The 13353-nt window shown below is 38.6% G+C and overlaps 1 protein-coding gene across 1 annotated transcript in view; it reads right to left on the reverse strand.

Moving 5' to 3' along the window:
* Positions 1-13353, reverse strand: part of WDFY4 (WDFY family member 4) — a 195260-nt gene that overhangs the window by 168667 nt on the left and 13240 nt on the right. Inside the window, exons 7-11 of the mRNA XM_063304372.1 lie at positions 12921-13081; positions 11448-11900; positions 10613-10714; positions 8136-8326; positions 3453-4066 (exon numbers count right to left, since the gene is read on the reverse strand). Coding sequence (XP_063160442.1) covers positions 3453-4066; positions 8136-8326; positions 10613-10714; positions 11448-11900; positions 12921-13081 — 1521 coding nt within the window. The remainder of the gene's footprint in view (positions 1-3452; positions 4067-8135; positions 8327-10612; positions 10715-11447; positions 11901-12920; positions 13082-13353) is intronic.

Genomic DNA, 13353 nt, shown 5'->3' on the forward strand with positions numbered 1-13353 from the left:
TAAACTATTGTAGATTTTTAAAAATGGACTATTAAGTCACAGTCATTGGTATATTCTTAAAGTTCCTTTTTAATGAAATGGGATTAGAGAGGGTTACAATTATATCATTGGCAGATAAATTAAATATGTAATTTTGTCCTCTACATTAATCCCCAAGATTTGATCATTCACATACAGTGCAACAACTATTATTTCAATAACTAAATTAAACAGTAAAGGGATAAAGGGACATCCCTGCTTGGTGTCTCTTGTTGATGATAAATTATTTTGAATCAAAACTGTTGTTTCTTATTTGAGCTGTTATAAGCTGATAACTATTGTCTATCATATTTGTAATTTAGAGCCAAATTTAAATTTCTGTAGCTTTGTTAATGAATAGTCCATCTACGCAATCAAAGGCTTCCCATGTATCTAGAGAACATATGACTACGGGAGCTAAATTTCTTTTGCAGAAATGGAGTATGTTGAATAGGGTGTAAGGGAATTTAGAGGTGATCTTGGGGAGGTATAAAAGAACTGTTAAAGGGGGACTTCCAGAAAATATTACATAGTCCAGAGACTGAAGCAAGCACAAGAAAGAAGCTCAGAATAATCCCATACTGATTTTGTTTAGCATGAGATGGGACAGAGAAAAACTTGGACAGGCTTCCAAGATTTTACTAATAAACCCTGCAACAATAAAGTAGCATTCTAGGAATCCCTGGGGGTGGGGGGTGTCCGGTTCCTGACCTTGCCTATCTCAGAGGGCTGACAGAGGGTTAGACTGATCTACATGTATAATTTACTTATAATTAAGGATGATTAGCTAATATAATTTATAATCTGTATTTAATAATGAGATAGGCCTATGTGAAGTAACCATCTATGGATTTTTTTCCTAGCTTTAAAATAAGTGTAATTTTAGATTTTTGCCATGAAGTAGGCAAGTTCTGCCCTTTCTTTGCCCTGTATATAATAGACTGCATCTTTGTAAAACTTCTGGTATTAAAATATCTTTCAATCCTTTATAGAACAGATTGGTAAATCCACCTGGGTGTTTCCCATTCTTTAAATTCTGAAAAACTGCTATTAACTGAGATTATGTACTGTAAATGGTATTGAATATCTGGTGTTGATAAAACAGGCAATTCCAATTTTTCTAAATAATTCCTTTAATACTGGACTTTTTGAGAAATCTTACAAATTCAGTGTAATGTTATTAGTATTAGTAATTATTTGACCTTTAGAGGTTTGAATTGATGATTTTAATATCTGCTCCTTGGTTTATTTGCCAACAGTTTAAAGTTCTTATTATCAAACATGATGTGTTTGCTTTCAATGTAGAAGCTGTGTTACAATTTTAATGACCTTTAAAGTATCTTGTTTTCAATTCTAGCTGTGTACAGACCTTCGAAGAACCTGTTTTACTATATTTTGCAAGCAATTTTTAAATTTATAATTCTAAATTATCTGAAAAGTATACTTGTTTTCTTTTTAATTAGGAACCTCCGAGTCTCCTCATCCCTACTCACAAACCTTTTCCCTATCAAGAACCTTAAATTCCTAATGTTCCCCACTCCATTTGATCTTATATCAGAAGTTTCATAAAGGTTCATAAGAGATCACGATGACCCCTTCTTGGTCTATGGGGAAGAAGTGTTTTGCTGCTCCCTCACCCCTTCTCCATATAATGAGGTGCTCTATATACTTCTTAATAAATCAAGTATATTTTATAACTGTTTCTTTACCTTTTTCCATACTTGCTGCCTGTTTCCATCTTCCTTAATAATTGCTTCTGTTATGTGAGTACATTTCACTTAATCCTAATGCTGGCAAGTATCCAGAATTTAATTTTAATGCAAGTGAAGGTTTTATGCTAGATCCTTAACTGGCCAGTTTAAAGAGGTGTGTGTGTGTGTGTGAGATTATTTTCCACCCTTTGCTCTTACTGTACTTCTGTGGGAATCCTCCTTTGGTCTCCACTCCCTTTGCAGCAGCCTCTGCTGCCGGCTGGACGTTAGCAAAAGCTAATGTTACAGTATTCGTGCCCTACGTGGTAGAATGTGGCTTTATTCCTTGTGACCATTTATGTAATATCACCATCTTTATAAATAGTTCTCTTATAGGCTCAAATGCAATTTTCTTTAGGGTAGTTTGAGCAATGCCTCGAAAAAGAAAACTTTATCTCTTCCCCAGTTTACTTCCCTCTATTTGCAAGCTTCCTGGATAATTTTGTCTCTGGTACATTCATTAGGTAAAGGTAAAGGTTTCCCTTGACATTAAGTCCGACTGTAGGGGGCGGTGCTCATCTCCGTTTCAAAGCCAAAGAGCCGGCGTTTGTCCATAGACACTTCCGTGGTCATGTGGCCGGCATGACTGAACGGAACGCCATTACCTGCCCGCTGAAGCGGTACCTATTAATCTACTCACATTTGCATGTTTTCGAACTGCTAGGTTGGCAGGAGCTGGGACTAGCAACGGGAGCTCACCCCGTCACGCGGATTCGAACCGCCGACCTTCCGATCGGCAAGCTCAGCAGCTCAGGAAGGTAATTATTATATCCCTTGTTTTTTTCAACATTGCAAGCCTGGAGTTTTGAACTCTGTGTGCGCATACTATGTCCTTTTCAGTCAAATGTAAATCTAGGAGGAGATCATTAAGTTTTGTTACAATATAAACTATTATGTTGTTCTCAGCTTTTTTGTAAATACCTCAAGTCCTTTTTAAGATTTTTTAAATGTGTTTGATAGAGTTAAGACCCCTCTTTGGAATGATAAGATAATTTAAGAGCTACAGTTTGCACTTGATTTTAATCCTTCATATAACTTTCATGTATGTTCTGATCCCTTTCATTTTTTGCAAAAGATCTCTCCTGGAGATTTACTGGGCACTTAATTGCTTTAGTGGAGAATTCAGTTCAAATAAGCAGATGATATTAACTGAAAAAGCCGAGTTCAGGAATGAGTGAAGTTTTAGTCCAAACAGGCTGGGACAGAAAGCTGCAGCAGGCTGTGAAGAATTTCCAATCAGTCTGCAGTTTGATAGGAACTTCATTTACATTTTCCAGATATGCATGAACTGGAATGAACTTCCATGGTGCTCAGAATCTAAATATAACTGCAAACCATCCTTTTGGTCCATTGAGATTATTCTTCAAGCCCAACTAAAGGAGAGGGAAAATACTTTAGAGGAGGAGCTGCTGATGGCAAATGATAGCAAAGAAAATTTGTCAATAACCTGGTTTGCACTTGAAATAATTGTGCCACTTCCATCTCAGAAGTGACTAATACAGATTATACCTAGTCTGCTACTGTCATTAAATAATTGGAGCCTGTCTTCTATGTAAACATACATTGGATGGTCTATAAACGTGTATGCTCTTGAAAAAAAAAAAGGCTCAAAGACATGTAAGAAATATGTAACACCCGAATTTGTACTTCAAACTTTTTATATTATAACCATCAAAAACATACCTGTTTTGGAATTCTGGCCACTGGCTGGAAGCTATTTTGTTAGATTTTATATAGATGTTAGATTCATCTTGAGAATCTTCCTGTTGATTTTCTTTCCCATCTTGAATGCACAAAGGGCAATGATCTGCAGACTGTTTTATTTCCACCAAGTAGCTCCTGAAGTTGAAGGGATTCATCTTGGCCATATAATCAAGGAAACTAAATATCCTTATGCAGCTTTTTAGCCAAGTTGGGAAAAGCTCAGATGAGCAAGCAACTGTATTTGAAATCTCAACAAATGATCGTGGTTTATTGATCCATATAGGAACCTGTCCCCACCTTTGTGTTGAAAAGCAGCCAAGCATGCCAAGTTCCTCTGCCATCTTCTCAAAGAGACCATTCTTCTGGAAGAAGTCACTATTGACAGGGTCCAAGTAAAGAGCAGCTGCTATGGTTTGGAGAATGTGTAGTATCAGCTCTAATATGTGGTTGTGACAAAATGAGGCCCACAAGCCTAAAGGTGGGTCCTGCAAGGCACCTTCCATGTCAGCCAGAAGGGAAAACAGCCCATTAAAACCACTACTGGTTCTGAAGGCTGAACGACCCTTGGAATTCGCCAGCATCTTCAAGAGAGACTAGCATTGGAGAAAAAAGAAAGAAATATGTTATTGTCTATACAAAATTTGCAAAGAACGGCAGCCAAACCTAGAAAAATGTGGTCTTGACTGAAGCCCTTTAGATGGAGAATTGATGACTGATAGGCTAAAGATTGATCTTTAAAAATTTCCAGAAGGTCTTCACAGAGGGGGTCAGCCTAACTTGTAGTAGAATGCCGTTCTATAACATAGGCACTATGACAGAAAAATAACACTGTCTGGTCTCAGCTCATGGAAGTTAGGCACCACAAGCAGCTTCTTTCTGGAGGACTTCCTTAGATGGGCTGAATCTAGTTAATATAGGTGGTCCTCCAATAGCTAGATGCTAAGCTGCATAGGGTTTTATACATAACTACCATTTTGAATTGCACCTGGAAACCTATTGGCAACCAGTTGATAACCAGCCTTGGGTCCAATCTAGGACTCGTACAGTAGGTTTATTATGATTGCAGTGGCTAGCACCAATCAAGCAGTAGTCTGCTACACTTTGATCTAATGGTGGTTTCTGGTTAGTCTTCAAAGGGAGCCCTATATTGAACGTACTGTAGTAGTCTAATTGCATGATGGTAATGGCATGAGTCACTGTAGCTAGGACCTTTAGTCCATACAATGTCAGACCACATGCTAGACCTATCATGTCACTAAGGCAAAAGGGTAAGTGAATTGTCCTTTCATCAGAAGGCAGCTGGTAGCACCTTTTCAGACTAACAAATTTTATTATAAGGCATAATCTTTTGTGAACTATAGCTTACTTCATCAGAAGATTTTCCTTTGTGAACTTAGGAGAATGTGATGTGCTTGTTTGTGTGTAAGTGGGTTTTAATTTTTTAAAGACATTTGATTTCCAAATTTCATCATATACAAACTTTGTGATTCTCTCTCTTCATCCCCCTTCCATCTACCTTCTTCATCCTCTAAAAGAGTGGAAAGGAGTGTGCCAGAGACACAAGAAGAAAACTCAATTACTGCCATTCAGTTTGCATGCTAATGTATCACACCAGGCAGTAACTCCTGAACAGCATAAACCTAATAAACTGGACCTTGATGTATCAGAACGGCTTTGACACAATCTGGAGAGGTCAGTAGTAACTACATTTCTTCAGGCTCTAACTCTGTTATAATTTAATTGTCTATTCTTCTGGCTTTAATCTGGAATAGGCTTGCCTGCAGTAGAAATCCCTAACTAAGTTATAGCTAACAGAATTTATTTTTGCATGGCTTTATTTGTTATTCCTCATAATTGCCTACCGCATGCCGCTCTGGAACTCTCTGGCACTTGCACTTGGGGTTTAACAGCTAAATATAAATTAGCAAATCAATCTGAATTTGAACATAATGTAATCATGATCCCAAAGGCTACAGCTAGTAAATTCATTCTCTTATATTATGTATTAATATAGTTATAATTTGTCAGAATTAGGCATCAAAGCTGCATTAGTTTTTATATCAGTTTAGGCAAGCAGCAAACTTAGCCATAAAAAGAATTTTAGATTAGCTGTAGCTGTGGTAGATTTATTCTCTTCACTGGATAGAGAGCATCTTTAAGTGGGTTACTCCTTCCGCTCTCTCCAGTAGGAAAGCTATAGCCTTAATTTTTTTCCCTATAGCCTTCTAGTGTTTCTAGGGAAAAAGAAACAGGAATCAGGAATATGCAAGAAAAATGCTCATCATTGGGATTCAAAATATTCTGACTAAAGATTCTGGAGGTTGAATTCCATTCAGAATAATTCAGCAATAAGAGATTCTGGATAGATACTGCCTCTTTTCACATTTTCTCAGGAAAATAGACTTGCCATGATATGTCCAAATTATTTTCCCCTTCAGTGGATATCAGAGACTAAAAGTAGCATCAATCTATAGGTGGGTTAATTTACTTAAATTAAGTTACTTTCACCAACCTGCTGGACCATCTGGCTCTTGAAAAATACTCCTGAACTGATGCCATTGTCTAGTGTGGCTGTTCCAGCTGTGCTCCTATTCCTGGGCGCAATGCTGCCTCATCACATGGGCTATGTCACACCTATCATCGATAACTTAACCATGTTTTTTTGAATTAACCCAATTTTCCACAAAACCATAAATTAAAAATGTTGGTGGGGTTTGTAAATGATTACAAGACATTGCTAGACTAAAATAAGATTGGCTAGTTTGTGGTTCAGGATGCAAACATTCTTGTATTGTAGTTTTTCCCAAACTTGTTACTAGTCTTTTTCAGTCCTCCCAGATAGCACATGAGAGCTTGGGAAAATGGCAATTCCTATCCCATTTCCTTCTCACCACCGCTGCAATGGAAATAGGAAAGAAAAAAAAAAGAATGATGGCAGCAGATTTGATACCATCACTATACATCCATCTCCAGTAATTTCTGCTCATTTTCCATCTCTGCCCCCTCATGTAGCTGGCAGGAGGCTGTGGGGAGGATGGGCCATAAAGGTGAAGAGCTTAATAGACCCATTTTGGTGATCCTCTCTAAAACTTTGTCTTGAACATGGAAGTTGAGAGGTACAATTAAACCTGAGGTAAGGTTCTGGGGAGGAGGGACGCGGTGGCGCTGCGGGTTAAACCGCTGAGCTGTCGATCGGAAGGTCGGCGGTTCGAAACCGCGCGGCGGGGTGAGCTCCCGTTGTTAATCCCAGCTCCTGCTCACCTAGCAGTTCGAAAACATGCAAATGTGAGTAGATCAATAGGTACCGCTTCGGCGGGAAGGTAACGGCGTTCCGAGTCGTCATGCTGGCCACATGACCCGGAAGTGTCTATGACAACGCCGGCTCCAAGGCTTAGAAACGGAGATGAGCACCGCCCCCTAGAGTCGGATTCGACTGGACTTTACGTCAAGGGAAACCTTTACCTTTACCTTAAGGTTCTGGGGACTTAACTTGACTGGGAGAAAATTAGGTTTATCCCAAACAAGAGAAGTTAAATCTAACTTCTAGAGAGTTAACTACTTGGTCAATTAATTCTCTTTTGGATTTTGGCTGACACAGCCTCTTCATGACCTAGTCAAGCTGTCATTATGAACAACGGTATCTACATATAGTTGTTAGTGCAATATGGCCTATAGGGTATTGTATTAAAAATCTGAAGTTCTACTTATCAGTTACCAGCCTCTATCTTTCTATGGCTTCTGCCTTAGATCTAAGAGTATCATGCCCAAGAACAGATATGCCAGATCAGATCAAAGGGTCTCTTGACTAACATGCTGTTCTTCATTATGGCCAAATAGATACCTGTGGAAATTGCATAAGTAGGTCATTTCCCCAAGAGCAGTCTTATACTCTTCTTCCCTAACATTTCATATTTGGAGGCATCTGCCTCCTGATAATGGGTAGACAGAAATAAAAAATGCTATGCCAGCTGAGTCTGCTCTCTCATCTGCAGTCAAATAATGAATCATCCCCATCTTACTTTAAGCCAGTTTGGCATTATAGAAGAGCCAGATTGGGTTCCTTGTGGGCTGGATCCAAACCTTGACTATTCATAAGGCCACTGAAAAGGATAATCACTCTTAAAGGTCTCATCCCGTTCCCTTTAATGGACTATTGGCCTACTTTAGCCAGTTACTGAGCAGGAAACTTCTTACAAGCAAGGTATCAGTTATTACGTTATATCTTCAGGGGCAGCACTTGCCAGCTACCCAGGTACACATATTTCATAGAGTTGGAATATATATGAGAAATCATCTAGTCCAGATCCCTGATCACTCCAGGATCTGCTAAAGAATTTTGAATGGGTGCCAATCCAGCCTCTTTTGGAAGACTTCCACTGAAGGGGAACATATCACTTCATGAGGCAGCCTATTCCACTGCCTGACAAGACTTACTATCATGACATTCCTCCTAATAGCCAATAATATTTTCAGTCTTCAGATGGAGAAGTCAGTTTTAGGGGCCAGTTATACATTTCAATGCATTATATGTAGCAAAGAAACTATATTTTCATAGTTCTGAATTTCCCTAGGATTCATTATATAGTGGAGAAACAAAGCCCAACCATTAATTATTTCCAAATAAAGATAAACAAGAAAGATCTGGCATTTACTATTCCTTACTTTAAGCAGATCCAGCTTGAAGTGTAGTTCACCCTGAGTGGAAGAGCACAGGGCCCCAATAATGGTGCTCATGTACTCTTCAGGGTTGATAATGGATAACTGTTCCAGGATGTTCAAGGCATCACTTCGATACAACTCAGTATCCACATAAATCTTGATATAGGGCACCATACCATAGTCTCTGAGAATCACTGAAATTGCACATATAATTTATTATTAAGCCATGCTCCAAGCAAAATTTAATGGATGGTCAATTAATGGCATAGCTGTGATGATTTCATAGATTATTTTGTAATAAATGACCAAGTTTATAGACCAGTTACTAGAATAATTAAATTTCACTGAGGAGTGCAATGAATGCAACATTGTACTAAAAGACTAAAGGACCCATGGTTTAAGTGAAATCTTAAGATATTTATTCCCCCACCTCTGAAAAATCAGTGTTGATAATATGTGTCACTCGACCAAGAAGTGTCACCACCTGAGATAAGTAAACAAATGGGTACCTCCGTACCTCTGCCACCCTCCCTCCTAATCTATTGCTCTATGTATTTCCTCCTTGGAGTAAGGCATCATAGCTGACGTTGCTGTGGAGATCGCATATGCTGCTGTGGCCAGAGGGCCACACTCTAAATACATCCAGAGTGCTCCAGGGCCCTAACAATTGTCATTCTTTGCAGCCCATGCCTGCCTTCATATCTCACTCTGAACTCTTTCCACAGAAACACAGGAGTGCACCTCCATTCTAATGTCCTACTCAGTGCTGATTCTTTTACTGAGTATCAGGCCAGGTAGGCAGAAACCTTCTGCATCAGAGAAGGCATCTCATGGAAGGTTTGGCCCTGTTACCATGGCAGCAGTCTTAGGAATTGGGCCCTCCATTTATCTTGTTTATAATTTTTGTCATGCTTTTAAATCTAAAGGAAAATATATGGTGAAAGTAGAAGTTCTGTTGCAGCTCATGGTATCCAGAATTGAGGGCTAGGCACATTTCCTGAAGGCTAGACACATCAAACTGTTGTGCCAAATATAAGCAACAGTTTTGTAGAATAAAGACTAACAATTTATTTATGGCATATTTTTTGTAGATTAGATTTCTTCAGAGGCACTTACAGCAAGCTCCTCAACTGATGGATGGATGGATGGATGATAGATAGATAGATACACACACATATACATACACACACACACATAAACACGTATGCATACAAACATGCATGTTGAGAAAAAAACAGGTTGTATAAAAATAGTAACACACTATCTACCATATTTATATTAAGAGGTAAATATATACATAATAAGCATTTGCAGCAACAGCAAGCATCCCAAATTTTAACTGTTCATCTAGCATACAAAAGGCAGAGGGCTGAGGGTGAAATATAGAGAGGAACATTGGCACATAAAGATTAGACTATGAGCAAATATGTGAGATGCTTCCATGAAAATGTTTTCAGTCCTATCACTCTTTGAACTGCTTTTTTCTGATTAAGATAGGAAAATGGTGAGAAATGAAGATTACAAATGGAGACAGAAATGTTGTTGTTCAGTTGTTAAGTCGTGTCTGACCCTTCGTGAGCCCATGCACCATAGCACGCCAGGCCTTCCTATCCTCCACTCTCTCCCAGAGTTTACTCAGATTCATGTTCATTGCATCGGTGATGCTATCTAACCATCTCATCCTCTGCTGTCCTCTTCTCTTTCTGCCTTCAGTCTTTCCTAGCATCAGGGTCTTTTCCAGTGAGTCCTCTCTCCTCATTAGGTGGCCAGAGTATTTGAGCTTCTGCTTCAGTATCTGTCCTTCCAATGAACAGTCAGGGTTGATTTTCTGGAGGACTGACTGATTGCAGTCCAAGGGACTCTCAAGAGTCTTCTCCAGCACCACAGTTCGAAAGCATAAATTCTTCGGTGCTCAGCCTTCCTTATGGTCCAACTCTCACAGCCATATGTTACTACTGGGAAAACCATAGTTTTGATTATGCGGCCCTTTGTCGGCAAGGTGATGTCTCAGAAATAGGATTATGTTAACTGGGCCTTCTTCAAATTCTATGAAAGAGGAAAAGCCTCTCAACATCTTCTCTGTTGAATTAGCCTAACTCCTAATTTCCATGCTTTATGGTGCACAAATTAATTTGTAATTGCCTTAAAGCTTCTCTAAAATAGTAAGATTTTTTTTGAATCCATAGCCAGGTCCCAAAGTCCCTTACACATGTCAGGAAATGGTCTTTAGAAAGCAATGTGGGAAAATGTTGTCTCTCTCTCTTTCTTTCCCATGACCAATTCTTATGTTCATGGAGAGTTGCCTGAATCATTAGTCCTCCACAGATCAGATCAGTGGCAAGAATAGAAAACCAATATCTACCAGGTAATTGAACTATCACTTCAGGCTTAACAGAGGAAGCAATTGAGGAAGCTTCCTAAAAATGATATTCTGCAACCATCATGTTGTGGCCAATGAACCTGTTCGATTTTTTTTTTACCTGTGTTCCTAACAGATTCCACAACAAGAGCAGCTGTCATCTTCAGCATCATTTTGAGTAGTTCCTCCACTTCTGACACCTGCAGAGCTGCTTGAGTGCTACCTGCATAACAAGAAACGAGATCAATTTCCTCAGGAGTAACTTCGGAAAAAACTTGCCAAGAAAACTGCAGGGACTTGTCCAGGCATCCCTGAGAATCGGACACAACTGAACAGGTAAAAAAATATATTGAGTATGGATGGTTGTCAATTCTGTAAACAGAAAAATAAATTCTTAAAAAGACAGCTCACTTGGACCTGCTATCTCAAGGAGATGAGGAGATGCAAGAGCTTTGGAAGCTGAATAGGGTAGGTATAAAAAAGAGGAAATGACAGGATTTGGTTAAAGAGATTGTGGGGAAGCTAAAATGGAACCTAAAAAGGGGGGGTTTCAGGGAAAATAGCAAAAGTATGAAGAAAAAAAGGATCCAATGAAGCTTTGAGCAGGTAAAATTTCAGATAAGCTCCTAACAGTTTTCATATATGGTAGTGGGAAAGGAGAGGAAAGTAAGAGTTTCTCTGAGCAAATGTTTCATTCTCCTAAAAACTGGAATGGTGTCAACATCTGCTGGCACTAAAATAATGTTCAGCAGGAGGAAAGCAGTGCATTTGCTATGACAGACTGTCTAGATGTAAGCTGCAGCTGAATTTGGAATCAAAGCAAACATAACTTTCAGATGGGACTATTATACCATAGGCAACCAGAGAAAGGGGTGGGGTTGCTGGCATGTATTCAATACCATGAATAGCCTGGAAGAGGTTTAGGAAAGCATGTATGTATTTAATATATATCATACCTTTCTTTATCAGTATTTTGGCTTCTTTACGAAGTTGAACAAGCAGCATTCCTAAGAGTCCTGAATCTCTGAAGATATCTGTGAAGAGTGGGTCTCTCTGTGTGATGCTATGAAGGCAGCCCAAGGCAACTGATGTGCATAATGGCTCAGCATTCTCCTTTATCAAACACTGAATCTCCTTCAAGATGTCATGTGGGATATAACCAAGGTCCACCACCACTGACTCCACCAGCTGGAAGAACTGAGTCTGGACCAGGAAGGGTTTGAGAGGGATGACCCCAACAAACTGGCAAATGGGCTGCAGAGACCACTCAAGTAGGAAGAAATTCATGGAGTCCCAGGTCCAGACTGATTTTAGTACAAGCAAAATGTATTGACAGAGCTTTGGGTTGTTGGATTTCTGAAAAAGTGATTCTAGTACTTGGAAAGCTTTCAGATTTCTTATTCTTTTTCCTGTGGAAACAATAATTCCATCAACAATTTCTGTGATATTTTAAAATCATAGTCGCTTCCTTCCTTGTGTTAAGTGTCTAGGAGAATGTATTATATTGAGGCTGTTTGTCATGGTATAGCTCTCTAGAACAGAAAACAAGTATTTTCTGTCTTCCATGTGGCCCTTCTGATAGCCACTCTTAATCTTCTCCAGGTGAAACAAGCATATCTCTTTCAAGGGCTCCTCATAGTCCCTATCTTGGTCACCTTCTGGACATACTCCGCTCAGTCCAGATTGTCTTTAAACATAGTGTGAAGAACAACTATAATATCTGAGATACACCATCTCCTACATTAGCCCCAGTAGGAAAAAGGAAAGTAACTTTGCAGTTTACTATGGGCCCTTACCATGTTCAATAAATACAATCTAGTTCTATAAACTATTGTTCAATTGTCTGATAATCTTATTTTTTTAAAGACATTAAACATGTACAAGAAGGATTTCACTGAATTTGGAAATCTTTAGTCAGAAATATTTGTACATGTTGGTACTGGTGACAGAGATAAAGGATACTTTTATTGTTTTATCTAATTTACCTCCCATTTTTTGCTTTTATAAACACTTAAGGCAGAGTAATTGTTTTTATTACTACTTTCTATAATAAAATAATACTCTGCTCAGTCTATCCTAATGCATTCATCTTTTAATTTCCATTTTAGAAGGACCAATCAAATCAGAAAAGGTAAATGTAATGTGAAACAACAAATTCTCTTGAACAAAATTATATTACATTTCTTGAATAGCCATGTTTGTGGTCAGTGAACCTAACAACACAGAGTATCATTACATAAATCTTTATCAAATGAAAATAGAATTATGGCCAACAAAAATAATTGCTTAGTTTTTAATCCCTGCATAATTGGCAGTCCCCCACCCCTTTTTTCATTTATTAGGCTATATTACAATCCTGTATAAGTCATATTTTATTACATTTCTATACCATATATGTCCTAACTCACTGATACTTAAGAGTTACTTACCAGAAGAAAGGGGCTGTTTCTCATTAAATTGTGGCAGTTGTGGATATGCAATATTGCCTGAAACATTCAGTTCAGTTTCCCCACAAAGTGTCAATTGTGTCAGCAAGTCCAGTGTTTCTTTAATGCTGGCATTTTCTTTTTTGTCCAGTGGCCCTTCATATCTGGAAACACAACTGGAAGACTTAATTGCTGGGAAAGTTAGTTTGCACACAGAAAGAAACAACATGATAGCAGATCTGATTGTGGCTAAAACAAGATATAGATGGAAAACAAGACCTCCCACCCAAAAGAGGAGTCTAAGCAACCTATTAGGTCAGGTGGGAAAGAGAAAAAGGTACCAATGAGGCTAAATATTGATTCTATAAATAGGACTCACACTTGAAACATAGCAGTCACTGGAATTCTTTCATTATGGCTCCCTAACTTTTCTTCA

This window comes from Candoia aspera, chromosome 5 (genome assembly GCF_035149785.1).
Source record: "Candoia aspera isolate rCanAsp1 chromosome 5, rCanAsp1.hap2, whole genome shotgun sequence".
NCBI lineage: Eukaryota > Metazoa > Chordata > Lepidosauria > Squamata > Boidae > Candoia > Candoia aspera.